Source organism: Oryctolagus cuniculus, chromosome 13 (genome assembly GCF_964237555.1).
Source record: "Oryctolagus cuniculus chromosome 13, mOryCun1.1, whole genome shotgun sequence".
Lineage (NCBI taxonomy): Eukaryota > Metazoa > Chordata > Mammalia > Lagomorpha > Leporidae > Oryctolagus > Oryctolagus cuniculus.
In genome coordinates, this window is record NC_091444.1 from 40,178,903 (window position 1) to 40,194,108 (window position 15,206).

The 15,206-nt window shown below is 41.5% G+C and overlaps 1 protein-coding gene across 1 annotated transcript in view; it reads right to left on the reverse strand.

Moving 5' to 3' along the window:
• Window positions 1–15,206, reverse strand: part of DNAH14 (dynein axonemal heavy chain 14) — a 344,335-nt gene that overhangs the window by 149,383 nt on the left and 179,746 nt on the right. Inside the window, exons 41-44 of the mRNA XM_070055424.1 lie at window positions 14,525–14,733; window positions 13,495–13,747; window positions 10,131–10,209; window positions 7,233–7,462 (exon numbers count right to left, since the gene is read on the reverse strand). Coding sequence (XP_069911525.1) covers window positions 7,233–7,462; window positions 10,131–10,209; window positions 13,495–13,747; window positions 14,525–14,733 — 771 coding nt within the window. The remainder of the gene's footprint in view (window positions 1–7,232; window positions 7,463–10,130; window positions 10,210–13,494; window positions 13,748–14,524; window positions 14,734–15,206) is intronic.

Genomic DNA, 15,206 nt, shown 5'->3' on the forward strand with positions numbered 1-15,206 from the left:
GTTTCTGTGTTTCTGTGTGTAACACATCTTTAAGCATCTTTTGCAGGGCTGGACGAGTGGCAACAAATTCTTTCAATTTCTGTTTGCAATGAAAAGTCTTTATTTCACCTTCATTCACAAATGATAGCTTTGCAGGATATAATATTCTGGGCTGGCAGTTTTTCTCTCTTAGTACCTGGGCTATATCTCGCCATTCCCTCCTAGCTTGTAGAGTTTCTGATGAGAAGTCAGCTGTGAGTCTGATTGGAGATCCTCTGAGAGTAATCTGACATTTCTCTCTTGCACATTTTAGGATCTTGTCTTTATGTTTCACTGTGGAGAGTTTAATTACAACGTGTCGTGGTGAGGATCTCTTTTGGTCATGTTTATTAGGGGTTCTGTGAGCTTCCTGTACTAGGATTTCTCTGTCCTTCTCCAAACCTGGGAAATTTTCTGCTAATATCTCACTAAAAAGGCCTTCTAATCCTTTCTCCCTCTCCATGCCTTCAGGAACTCCTAGAACCCGAATGTTGGGTTTTTAAATAGTATCCTGAAGATTCCTGACAATATGTTTTAGATTTCTAATTTCCTCTTCTTTTCTTTGGTCTGACTGTATCCTTTCCTGTTCTCTGTCTTCTAAGTCCGATATTCTCTCTTCTGCTTCACCCATTCTGTTTGTAAGGCTCTCTATTGTGTTTTTCATTTGATCTATTGAATTCTTCACTTCAGTATGATTTCTCGTCACTATCCCAGTTTCCTGTTGTACTAGTTGTTTCATTTCATTTTGATTCCTCCTTAATATTTCATTTTCACGAGAGAGATTTTCTATCTTGTCCATTAAGGATTTCTGTAGTTCAAGAATTTGTTTTTGAGAACTTCTTAATGTTCTTATCAATTTTTTGAGATCTGCTTCTTGCATTTCTTCTATCTCATCATCTTCATAATCTTGAATTGGGGTGTCTTTTTCATTTGGGGGTGTCATGGTGACTTCCTTGTTTCTATTATCTCGGTTTTTGCGTTTGTTATTTGGCATATTGGAGATATTTTGTTTCTTCACTGTGGTGCTTTTTCTTGTTATACTATGACTCTAGATTAAGTGGACTGTCTGTTTTTGATGGAGCCTTAGAGGCTTGAGATGGGTGTGGCCTGAAAGCTCTGTTTGGTGTGCCAAAGGTGACACTCCCAGGTTAGGCATGATAGATCTCTCTCTCTCTCTTTCTTTTTTTGATTCAGAAGGGAAGTAATTCCGCACAGCTGAAGGAAGTCGGAGGTAGTTAGCAGGCAAATGATATACCCACAGGAGCCAGAGATCGGAAGCTCTTTCCCAAGGACCACACAGGGAATCTGTTCTGCCCTCAGAGTGGGCTCAAATTCTCCTTCAGTCTCCCACTGGGTTGCCAAAGTTACGGAATTGTAGCGTCTCTGGAGAGTACTCACGTGAATTCTGTGAGTTCTCACCCCCACCGTCTCTTTTTTCACAGTCTCAGTTCAGTAGCACCACAAATTTACTAGGTCCTAATCTCCTGTTAATTCGCCCCGCCCAGAGTCAGGTTTTTCTGCTAGGCTCAGGGCTGGTGCAGACCTGAGGTCGCTCTGCTTATGACGTATGTCCAAGATGGCGCCTGCTCTTCGTCTTGCTCGCCCTTGAGAGGTGAGCGGAGAGAGAGAAACCCGTGTCTGTACCAGTCACCTTTTTTTTTCCTCTCTCTCTCTCTTCCAGTTAGCCTGGTGAACTTTCCCCGCCGGGGGTCGTTCCCTCTAGTCTCCTCTCTGTGCTTGCCTGCCGGTGTCTCGGGCTATTGAGGTTTGGCTCACCTTGCGTTCCAGCGCTGGTGTGTTGAGTCTGGCGCTGGTGTCCCGAACTGTGGGCTCCCACGCTCTCCACACAGGTCCACTGTGAATCACGCGTTCCGGAAGAGTTTCTTCTGCTGTTTCCTCCCCTACTTTTCCTTGAACCTGCAGTATCTCCACTTTTATTAAACTGTCTCTCCCCGGACTATCAGTGTGCTCCCTTCCTATTCTGCCATCTTGCCTCCTCGGCTCGGTACTTATTTCTATAAGTTTCAGACTTGGAACTGCTTTAGCTTATCCCAATAATCTTGGTATATTTCCATTTTTATTTCTTTCAAGTACATTTTAAATTTCTCTTTGAATTTCTTGAGTGACACATTGTTTAAGAGCATGCTATTTAATTTCATGTGTTGTAAACTTTCTAAATTTCCTTATTAATTTCTTTTTATTCCTTTATAGTCAGAGAAGATACATGGTATGATTTTAATTTTTTTGACCTTCTTGCTACTCGCTTTGTGGCCTAGCATATTGTTTTTCCTGGACAGTGTTCCATGAGCTGATAAGAATGTGTGTTCTGTGGTTGTTGGATGACATATTTTCTAAATGTGTGGCAGACCCATTTGGTCTATAACATAGTTTAACTCTGTTTCTTTGTTGATTTTTGGCCTGGATGATCTATTAATGAAAGTGGGTACTGGAGTCCCCCGCTATTATTGTATTGGTGCCTATCTCTCCCCTTAGCTCTAATACTTGCTTTATATAATTGAATTTCCATTTACATATACATTTATAATTGTAATTTCTCTTTGTTGAATTGATCACTTATTACATAATAACCTTCGTCTCTTTTTACAGTAATTTCTTTTTTTTAATTTAAATCTATTTTATCTGATAGTTACTCCTGCTCACTTATGGCTATCATTTGCATAGTACATCTTTTTCCATCCCTTGACTTTCAGTCTGTGTATTTTTACCAGTGGAATGAGTTATTCTTACAGGCATCATATCAATGGGTCTTGTTTTTATCAGTGTATTCAGTTTAAATATTTTAATTGGGGAACTCAGTCCATTCACATTCAAGGTTATTATTAATAAGACATAGTCCTGTAATTTAAATTTTCTCCCTGTTGTTTTGTATATCTTTTGTTTCTTCCCCCTTTTTGGTTCTTCTTTGTGGTTTGCTGTTTCTCTGTGTTGATAAGGTCTAATTCTTCTTTCTTTGTGCGTTGGCGCTACCACTGACTGTTGTACTTTTCCGTGTTTCCATAACGACAGTTATCATCCTTCGGTTTTTACTATAGGACTACCTTATGCATTTCTTGCAAGGCCCGGTGGTAATAAATTTGTGTAATTTTTGTTTGTCTTGGAAATTTGTTATTTGACCTTTACTAAAGGACAGCTTTGCTGGGAGTGGCATTCTTGGGGAGCAGCATTTTTTCTTTCAGGGTTTAAATACATCAGACCATTCTTGCCTGGCCTGTAAGGTTTCTAGGGAGAAGTGTGCTGTGAGTCTAATGGGAATTCACTTACGTAGGACTTGATGCTTTCTTCTTGCTGCTTTCAGAATATTTTGTCTTGTACTTTTGACAATTTGACTGTTACATGCCACAGAGAAGATCAGTTTTGGCTGATATTATTAGGGCTCTATTGAGCTTCATGGTCTCAAAATCTTCCCTAGATCTTGAGTTTTCTAGGGTTTTTAATAGGTTTTCTATGCCTCTTCCTTATCTTTTCCTTCTGGGAAACCCATAAAGCAGTATTTTTTTTTTTCTTAATTGTGTCTCATAAGTCTTGTAAGGCTTCTTCACTCACTCCGCTTCCCTCCCTTTTTCCTTCATTTCTACTTTTCTTCCCCTCCTTTTCCTTTCTTACCTTCCATGTCCCTCCCTGCTCCTGCCTCCCTTCCCTTGTCTGACTAGGTCGTGTTTAAAGATCTGTATCTTCAAGCTCACAAAGTCTTTCTTATACCTGATCTATTTTGCTGTGGAGGCTCTCAGCTATAGTTGTTTCTTTATGATTTCTATCTCTACATTGAGATCATGAATTGTTTAATTTTGGTGAATTGTCTGTATTCTCCCATATCTTGTTCTGTTTCCCTAGAATAATTATTCTGAATCCTTTTTCAGGCAATTCATTGGTTGCCTTTCTTTGCGTCTGTTGTTAGAGTTATTATATTCCTTTGAGGCAACATGTTACTTTTCTTTCCCATGCTTTCCTTTTGTTGACATTTGTACATCTGGTGGATCAGCACCTGCACCCGTGTGGATTCCATAGGACAGTTTAGGTAGAAAAATACTTTTTCTGGAGATGTGTCCCATGATGTCAGTTGATTTTGGTTCCAGGCAGGCACAGTAACATTGTTTATGTAGCTTTTTAAACTATATTCAACAGTAGCAATGCTCATGGGTGGCCCAGTGGCCAAGACAGCAGGTGTTCTTAGCATTGCTCTGTCAATTGACATGCAAGCTCTCTTAGGTGGAGCAGGTTCACCAGCCTCCCTGGACATACTGTGCTGGGCTTCAGGTGTAGAGTATTCATCATTTTCTATAGAATTTGTGGGAGGCAGGGCTACTCTGCTGGTCCATGCAGGTACGGTACAGCTGGCAGGGTAGGCGAGGCCTGGACGCTATTAGTTAGGGCTGTGTAAGGGCAATGCTACTCTAGAAGGCCCAGGTGGTCTGAGCACAACATGCCTGGTGGTAGGCCTGAGATGCCGTTAGTGTCCGAGAACCACTGGAGGCCACGGCACGCAGGTGGTTCTGTGTGGGGTGCTCATTGATCTCTGAGGGTTATGTGGGTAAATCTGCATGGCCTTTTGAAACTAATCTGCTCAGGGAAGGCTGTCCCGCTTTGACTTGGGGCTGTTTGGCTGCTTCCTGGGGGCACCGACAGGCTGTTTGGTTGCTTATCAAGCCTGAAGGTCAGTGGGTAGGGCTGTGTATCTACTTCCCTAAGGGCTTCAGTGGGCCCAGCCACTCGGAGAAGGCTTCCAGGCCACTTCCTATCATTATGCGGGAGTGGGAAGACTTGTTTCTCAGGGCCACAGCAAGCCAGGTTTCTCAGGACTGGCTTCTCAGGGATTCACAGGAGGATGTGCATAGCCGCCAGCCTGCTTCCTTAATCCCTTGGCAATGGACTTGTTCAGGGAGGCCTGCCGAGTTTCTTCTTGGTGCCAGTGTTGGGTGGGGCTGCCCATGTACTACTAGGGGCGGAGGCGGGCCCAGGGGTTTGGTTGCTCAATGTGGCCTGCCTGGCTACTCCTTGAGGCCTTGGCAGTGGGCAGTGCTGGATCCTGGGGTTAGTGACTGAGCAGGTGGAGGCAGCTGCCCATTTCACAGGATCCTGTGTGGATGGGGTCTCAAGTGGCAGGCACAGCAGGAGCCTGCCACCCCGTTCTGGGGCAATGCACCAGCATAGTGTCCGTGGGGGGCCCAAACTGGGCTCAGAGCTTCTGAGGGCTACAGGCTTTACCAGCAGCCAACACTTTCAGGTGCCTGTGGTGTTAACAGGGACTTCTGGGGGCCTAAGTGCCATCTCTTAGTTGAGGCTTGGTCTCCGGAGACGCGATGGTAGATGCCAAGTATGCAGTTCCCTTCTTGTAAGGCTGTCACATGTCTCCACATTGCACTCCAGAGCTTTTCCCTATACAGCCATCTCACTCTTGTCACCTCCTGTATCTTTTGACCTAGATTTCAATTTACTAATTCTTTGTTTTACGGTGTCTACACTAGAGTGTTTTAGTCAGCTTTTCATTAAAACATGACAGGATCTTCTCGGTAAGGAAAAGGTTTATTCTGGCTTAGAGTTTGCAGGATCACAGTTCAGGATTAAAGGCCCTATTAGTCTGGCATCTGGTGAAGGTGGGCATGGTGAAGTGTGTGCCAGGCAGTGATAACATGGTGAGCAGGGAGGGAGATAGAGAGAGAGAGAGAGAGAGAGAGGGAGAGAGGGAGGGAGGGAGGGAGGGTTGGTTGAATTCAGCTCAATGACCAGTTGTGTTGCAAAAGCTGCCCAGTGGCCTAAAGATCTCCCACTGGCTCCACCCCCTAGCTACCATAATTAGAGTAAATCTCTAACCTAATCCAGCAACTGTTAGATTAAGACTTTGGAGTTTCAATGTGCACACATTTGGGGTGCCGAGTCCTTTTCGATCCATAACATAGAGTTTGTCTTGACTATGGAATTGCTCCTAAATGGCTGTACTTTCCATTTCCAGACGCCCATTTGGTTTCTTCATAGCCATGTCTTTTTATTCATATTTTGCTTTGCTTCACAGTTCCTTATTTATTTTCAAATGGATGTCATAATGATTTCATCTGGAGTGAATTAGCATTATGATTTGTGATTTTGTGGATTCATTTAATATTAGTTTTATGTGCTTTACAACATTTGAGAGATGATTATGAATGTTTTTTTCTGCTCTCTCCCCTACTTTTCCTTCTTATGCCAATTTTGATGAATCTATGATTTATGACTGCTTCCACCTATCTTTCCTACACTCCCTCTTTAGCTTAGGTTTTATGCTGACATTTCAGATAATGCAAAATTTCATACTCATGATTCAGTTATAAGTGTCCTTCCTAATGAATTGATAATTTATTAACTTACCTTTATATTTATAAGAAAGTAAATACAGAGTTTGAGATATCTTTTTCCTAACAAAGCAAGGTTTACTTATCTTTAGGAGTTGCAGGTGTGGAGCTGAATCCTTAACTTCAACAACAAATTAACATGCAATACTTTGAGATTAAATTAATTTCCATAGGAAGCAACATGAATATGTTGCTAGCAATTCAAATGTTTTAAATGGGATTTTTAATGAATAACTTCAAAGGAATATTTTAGGAGTTACATGAGACTAATCAGTATGATTTGTACTTTTTGCATGTTTTTGGCTCTCCTCTTTACTTAACAAGCTTTAAGGAATTCATGCTCAATATTTTGTCTCCTCTTGATTTCTGCATCAACAATCTCTTTATCTGTTGCAAGCTGCATAAATCAGTACCAGCTAAGTGAGAAGGTATATGGTTTCAGATTATTTAAGGACAGATTCCATTTGTTAGAACTGACTCAAAAAGGGTAAATACTAAGGCTTATAGCAGAATTTAGAAACTTAAAGACTATAATATTCTTCTTCTACAGAAGTTCCTGCTACACGGTGGCGTGGATGACACAGGCCCAACTGCATTGCTGATGGGCTCTGTTTGGCAGAGCTCACGTTGTCAAAATTTCATTTTTGCCCCTCTGTGTTAATTAGCATTACAGCTTCTTGAAACACCTACAATCAATTTTCTTCAATCTCTTTTCACTGGAGTGAGGATACCGGGTGTACTTATTATTTTTTTTTTACCTTTAATATTCATATTTTAAAATATGGGCCTAATCAGTATAAGTCCAATATTAGTTAAATTTTAACTAATATTCTAAAATAAGCACAATCATGACCCCCCTCAGGAACTTACCTATTTGTGAATTGTTTCCAAATAATTCATGCACAAATTTGTTAAAATCATGGGTAACTTCTGCCAGACAATCAGGTTCAGAAGATGAACAAAATAGCTCATCATCTTCATGTTCGTCTTCACGTTTTAAAGTTCCTCCAAATGCCCAAGTAAAGGCAAACACGAAAAGTTTTTTAATCAGTACTGTTAATTTATCGGGATTTTTCTCCAGGTACGAAGCACTGTCTTTCCTGAGGTTGATACATATAGAAGGATGAAGGTTAAAAGTTTCAGAAAATAGTTTAGTAATTTATTTCAATATCATGTCAACATTTCATTACTGACAACTGCAATCCAGTTAAGTATTGACATAAAAGTTTTAGAGTTAATGCATAGTTTTTCTTTGATAAGTAACTTAAATTGTTACTATTTTTAAAGTACATATATACAAGAGATTTGTAGTCAGCCTCTAATATATACCTTTAATTAATATTTAACGTGTACATATATCTTTATATCTTTACTTAATATGTTTAATATATTTTATCTAATATGTGTACACATATATTTAATATATGTATGTGTTTCATTTGTAACTCAATTTATTAACTGAGATTTACTTGTCTTTTGGGAGAAGATCTTACAACTCTTTTTTTTTTTTTAAGATTTATTTTTCATTTTTTTGAAAGACAGTTACAGAGAGAGGCAAAGACAGAGAGAGAGGTCTTCCATCCACTGGTTCACTCCCCAGATGGCCACAATGGCCGGAGGTGCGCCAATCCAAAGCCAGGAGCCAAGAGCTTCTTCCAGGTCTCACACATGGGTGCAGGGGCCCAAGGACTTGGGCCATGTTCTGCTTTCCCAGGCCATAGCAGAGAGCTGGATTGGAAAAGGAGCAGCCGGGACTAGAACTGGCACCCATATGGGATGTTGGCGCTACAGGCCAGGGGTTTTAACCCTCTGTGCCACAGCACCGGCCCCTCAGTTCTTCATTTTATATAGAAAGACATAGGTGAGTAGCTATTCCCTCCATAATTCCTCTCAACCAAGTCCTAGAGGTTGACTTAGATTAATCTCACTAACCCCAGGTGGTATGGATTTGGAGTCTTCTCCAGCCTGGGTCAACCCAGGTCATCACAAGTTATTGGGATCAGTGATACAGTAGCTGTGATGCTGCTGAACGAGAGGTTTGGACCTGATCTGAAGATATATTTCATAGGTTGGGATTTAGCATTATCATAAAATTATTTATAAATTATGAAAAAACCTAAGAATAGATAGAGGAACTGAAACTTATTATCAATGATTAAGCTACAGTGCACAATTCTATCTGAAAATTCTAGCCACGTGCAATAGTCTCTTCAGTAAGTATTTATGGAATACCTGTTATATATTTTGTGTGCTCTGAACACAACAGACACAACCCCTTTTTCACAGGACAAGAAAATTAACACTAAACCATGATAACTCCAACAAAGATCAAACAAACAGCAGGGATAATGAATTTAGACTGCAGGAGTCATGGTGGCAACAGAATAACTGAATCAGCAACAGATACACTGAGACCCAGAGAATGAATGATTCTGGAAAAATTAGGAGAAAGAGTATTTTGAGTAGAAGGAATACATGCACCAAGAAGTCCAAAGGACCATGAGTATTCTGAGGAACTGGAAAACAGAAAAAGCCATTGTCCCTGAAGCCCAGTTAGAGGAAGAGATTAAGAAATCAGTCTGCAGAGTAGGCGGGGCTTTTAAAGCTGTGCCAAGATGTCTTTCCTTCCATTCTGCATGTAACAAGACATCTTTAAATGTGTCAATAAAAAGGGAACATCCTGACTATGTTTTTAAAAGACCAAACTCTTGCATACAAGTACTAGGAAGCATGTAAAAGCATTTTAATCACAGTATTATTTGTAACAACAAAACAGGGCAAACAAACTAAATTTTTATTAATGGATAAACTGTGATGTGTGTATTCTATGATAATGGACTGTCAGCAGTGAAAACAGATGAAGATTAGCTCTGTTCAGCACGGACCAATCATAGGGACATAACACTCAACAAAAACACAAGTCACTGATATAATGTTCAAAAATACAAAACTGAAAAAATATATTACTTGGGAATACATGAATCCACACAAGATCCAGGATAATAGCTACCGTAGATGATGTAAGACTTAGGAGCGAGCATATGAAAGGGACTTAAAAAATAAAATGCTTTTTCTATTAAGTGAATGGCGTGCACATGGTTATTTATGGTGTTATTTATAAATTATGCTTATTTTATAAATAGTATGACTAACCACTATTTGCTGAACAGTGAAACTAATCTCTAGTTATTATGTTGAGAATGGATTGGAAGAATTGGGGAAATCAATTAGGAGGCTATTTCAAAGGTACAGGTAAGAAATGGTCAAATTTTGGGTTAGGATACCATAATGAAGATGTGGATAAGTGAGTGGATTTGAAGGCAGAGATGACAGGTAGAGGGGAAACCATATTTAGACTCAAAATGAGATGTGGGAAGGACCCAACAGTCACTTTTGTTTCCTACAAAATGGCAGAAAAAATGTACTCACAGAACTAATAGTTTCCATAGCTATAATTTGTGGTTCAATATTTCACAGCTCGTAAGTGACAGATTCATAAAAAAGTTCAAACCAATGTTATTACTTTCTCAAATACATACAGAGGCTGGACAAATGCATTCACATAAAACTTAGCATAAAAATGTGATTATTTCATATTAGCTATGCAAATGACCCCGAAGTGGGGTAGAATGAATTTAGGTGGATCTTGATAATATGAAGTCGCAATAGTATTGGTATAGTCAAGTACGGTGTACGGTCAAGTAATCCTGAGCCTGTTTTGGGCACCTAGTGGGTACCGAAACATGTTTACTAACAAATGTAACTAACCTTTTTTCTGTATCCTTGAGTTTGGTAGAGATATTCGAAGAACTTCTTTTCCTAGTTAACTTGTCATTCAAATCATAAGCTTAAAAAGAAGAGTGTTTTTCCACAATTAACAACAGACTTAAGTTTAGGTGGTTAACGAGGCATAACTTAACTTTGCTGAGTTAATGAACTGTCACAGAGAACAGCCTTGTTTCACACATTATCAGATCATGGTGGGAGTTACTTTTCTAGACAAAAGAGGAGCAGAGAATATTCTTATATGATCCCTATTTATTTGCAGTGTAAAACTGCATACTTTTATTCTTCATTTCTTTTTGGGGTGTTTGATTTTTCTAAAATGCAATCTAGTTTAAAACATTCAAGTGACTACTTCCAAAGATGGTGCACATTACAAACTAAACAATGCAGTGAAGCATTAAAACGAAAAGCTGCACGCTTTCAAGTAAGAAATTAATCACAGCAAACACTCAACACTGTAGGCAGACTGTGCCTTCCTCCCCCGTTCACACCGTTCATCCTCACTGCCCGAGTCATCCATCCCACAGAGGAACACAAAGAGAAAATGATTATGCATTTTCCATTTAGCTTACTTTTCTTTCATAACATTCATTTTCTTAATATTAAAGTGTTTCTTGTAGAACATTCAAAAAAGTATACAGAAGAAAATAACCATACTTCTACCATCCACAAGATAATAGCCATTAAATACTGGCATATTACTTTATGATGTTTTATATAAAGACTTACACAGAAGTACATGACATTCTCAAATTCAAACTTAAAAAATTAAAAGTCTTATGCTCTTGCCTTACCTTTTTACTTTAAGCCTGTCTTCTTCATGTCATTCAAAATCCTCTGAAATATGATTTTGCTATAACATTATTTATGAAGTTGTTGGAATTTAGGTTCTTGTTGTTTTTATGATTACAAAAAGTCTGCTCCAAACAAACCCCCTGGGAACTCCTAGATGGCCAATTAGACAGGCATACACACCTCCATGCACACCCATCTTCTTCACAGAAGAAGTGAATATTCACAGTGAATAACTGCGTTTCAAGGTGACTGCGCCAGGGAGAACATTGACACTCAGCCAGGAAGACATGGGGATCCAGGAGGACTTGGAGACCGGGGATGGCAGCAGAGAGAGAGGAACACAGCCCACTGATAACCAAGCACCTGTCTTACACGTGACAGGAGGCTGTCCCCATTGTAGGCAAAGGATAAAGGGGAGAGCCCCAGCTGGCCCCATCTCCCACTTGCAGAGACTGGGTGCTGGCAGTCCCAGCCACAGGAGTTGTCACAGACTTGGAGCCCAGTAAGGGGTGCTACCTTCGGTAGCACAGAGGCCTGGCCTCAAAGAAGGAACTCATGTCTTCCCCCTACCCCTGGAGAACAGACTGCAGCAGGAATGCATGTGTCCCGCAGGGACACAAGCTCCTCTCCATCCCCTGGGGTCCCACAGCTATTCTGCCACACCAGCGTCCTCAGGAACCCAAGGAGATCCAGCAGCAAGAGCCAGCACCCTAGCCCCAGCAGTGCCCTGCTCTACAGGAACTGGTGGTTCAGCACAGCAGGTGGGGATCCTGCCCCCCAGGGCCTCAGAAGCGGGGACGCTTGTCCCTGGGGGTGTGGACATCCCTGGTGGCCCCTGCTCCCTGGCACTGGAGCAGTACACCCCACTGGGTACCACACACTCCAACCACATCCCTGCTGAACTGCACTTTAAGAGGGAATTATTGGCCGGCGCCGCGGCTCACTAGGCTAATCCTCCACCTTGCGGCGCTGCCACACCGGGTTCTAGTCCCGGTCGGGGCTCCGGATTCTGTCCCGGTTGCCCCTCTTCCAGGCCAGCTCTCTGCTGTGGCCAGGGAGTGCAGTGGAGGATGGCCCAGGTGCTTGGGCCCTGCACCTCATGGGAGACCAGGAGAAGCACCTGGCTCCTGCCATCGGATCAGCACGGTGTGCCGGCTGCGGTGCGCCGGCCGCAGTGCGCCGACCACGGCGGCCATTGGAGGGTGAACCAATGGTAAAGAAAGACCTTTCTCTCTGTCTCTCTCTCACTGTCCACTCTGCCTGTCAAAAAAAAAAGGGGGGGGGAATTATTAATCCAAAAATTGTACTTTGGAAATTTATATTTATTAAATAAAAGTTGAAAAAAAAGGAGGGAATTATTAAAGGTAGAAAGAGAGAGACAGAGAGAATGATCTTCCATCTGCTGGTTCACTTCCTGTATGTCCACAACCACCAGGGAGAGGCCGTGCTAAAGCTAGGCATCGGGAACTCAATCTTAGTCTCCCACATTGCTGGCAGGGACCCAAGTACTTGAGCCATCGTCTGCTGCTCACATTAGCAGGAAGCTGGATGGGAAGTGGAGGAGCTGGGATGTGAAGCAAGCACTCTGATTTAACCGTTGGGACAAATGTCTATCAGTGCCCCACACTCATGCTGGATTGCAGCAGGGTTCTACTCTGACTCCAGCCATGCCCCTGGCACCAGGGAGCCAGTGCGACCCCTCCAGGAAGCCGGGCCAGTACTCCCATGACCCCAGTCACTGAGGACTGGAACGTCCAGAACCCTAGCTCTGCCCCTCAAGCCACCACCTGGACCTGCACACCACTGGTGGGACTGAGAAGAGTGTCCATGCTCCTGCCATGAGTTACAGCAGAAGACAGAGCCTACACTATAGTGCCCAACTGGGACTGAAGACAAAGTAGCCCACCAAGCTGACACTCAAAGACGAAGCCTTTTACAACAAAAGCCACCCTTCAAAAGTGCCAGAGGTAACCGATATGCCTGATGCACAGCTCTCAAAGAAGGAACAGAAGAAGGATGAAAAAGCAAGATAATAAGATGCCTCCGAGGGGGCACAGGAACACTTTAGTAACAGGCTCCAAAGAGAAGGAGACTGACGAAATGCCCAATCAAGAATCCCTAAGGATGATTAGAAGGACACTCAAAGAGCTACAAAAGAACACAAGAAGTTCAGTGAAATTAGGAAAACAATGCCATGCTATGAATGAGAAATTCAGCAGATAGACGTCCTGTAAAAGAGCTCAACAGAAATCTTTTTGCAGGCCTCAAGCTGGCAACCTAAACGGAGATGTGAAGGAGCCACCACTTCCACATCCCTAAGGATTCTTTACCCTCGTTTTCCTGATGACCCTTCAGCACGTATGTATGATAATAGTTCACTCTTACTGATAAGTTGTTTTCAGTTGTTCCATGTGCATATTTGCCATTCGGCCAAATAGACTGAAAATTCTTGGCCTTCCTTTTTCTATTTCCTTTTATAAAATTCAATACCAGGTGCTACATTACCACTGACTAGCTATGATATACCATTAACATGACTTTAAAAACTCACTTTCTCCAAATCTTTCATTTTTACTCATCAAGTCGAAGAAAGCATCAAGAATCCTGCAGAGGGTTGTGACGATTGTCAGGTCCTGTACGGGAATCGGCTGAAATTTCTGATGCTTCTTTATAAATTGGAGCCCATGTGTGACACTTTCATTAATCATAAATTCAAGACAACTCACTCCTGATTGATTTACAACTTTGGAAGTTTTCAAAAGCCACGACTTAACATAAGGCTCCCATCCCAGATCAACAGGATCCTGTTAATAAAAGGCACAGGGTAACTGTATGTAAATAAACTAAAATGCTATGATCCTCCTTGCTTCTTACGATTCCTTTACATCACCGTGGTCCCTGCCAAATATGGCTTACAACGATCACTCATTAAAGCGCCAATGTCCAAAAACAACTGAAAGAATCATCATTCTCTGGAATGATTCTTCACTGTGATCTTACAGCAAGCAAGCAACAGGGGGGCTTCGTGTAGGGAGGTGTGTTGAGGCCATAGGTACATGGTGAGGGGAGCTGCTCACCAGAAGTCAGCCCTGTATGGATGAGCTTTACAGTCAAGTGGATTAGAGCATAGCACTCATCATAGCTAATCATTTAAGGTCTAGAAAACACGTCTTTGTCATGTCTTCTACCTCTTCACAACTTTCTTGATAATGTGTTTCCCAAATCCTAAGACTCATGGATTGAGGAAGGAAAGGTCTCAGAGCAAATTTTCTGATATTGGGAAAATAATTCACAGCAACAGTCTAGTCTGTCTACAGAAAGCACTACTTACATTGGGCAAACAGTGGACACCCCGTGACTGAGGTGGTATTTCTATTCATATTGCATTCATGTTCAATTCTGGATTGTGAGGCTCTGGGGGACACAAAACTTCTCAACTACAGGGATCACTCTACTGGATCCAGAAGGGAAAATAAAATAAACATGAACATCCTGTAGATAACGACTGGTTACTATCCTGAACAACACATTTTCTTTGAAAGGAATCTGGATCTGGTTTAAGAAAAAAAAAAAAAACTTACCATGTACACCATTGCACATCGGCTGACTGTAGCAGGACTGGCCTGAGAGAGATTGTCCACCTCAAAAATCACTCTGATTCTGTTAGTTAAAGCTATTCTCTCACTGTTTGCCAGGCACAGCATTCTCGTGTCATCTAGCACAGAGTTTAGATTTTCTACCCACAAGGCATCCACTGGACCATCGAAGACAATCCATTGCCAATCAAAATCTAGAAAGAAAAATATTTTTAATGTAACTGAAAATACTCCGTCTTCTTTCAATAAAATCTTTCAAATTTTCTGCTTTGTTTACAAGAGATTTTCCAAGGTGAAAAATGATATTCTTGAAAAGAGTAGAGCAAAAATGCTTATATGTAGTCTTTAATATTTATCAGATATGAATAAATATTCATACTAAGCACTTAGTCAAGCTTTCAGTATTGTTGAGGCATTCTTAGTTTAATGACATAATTAATCTCCAAATACAGGTACTGGATAGAGCCATGATTTTGTAATAACATGGTTGTGAGTTTGCCCCTTCCACCCAGCTACAGTTTTTAGATTTGCTGCTTCTGGGGAGTAGCAAAGGGAAACAGACGCCGTTGGAAGAAAGAATCAAAGAGACAGAACTTAGAGTGTATCACACTTGGAACCCATTTACTTATTCCATACTGCTGCAGTCTGTACGAGCTGCTTCAAAACC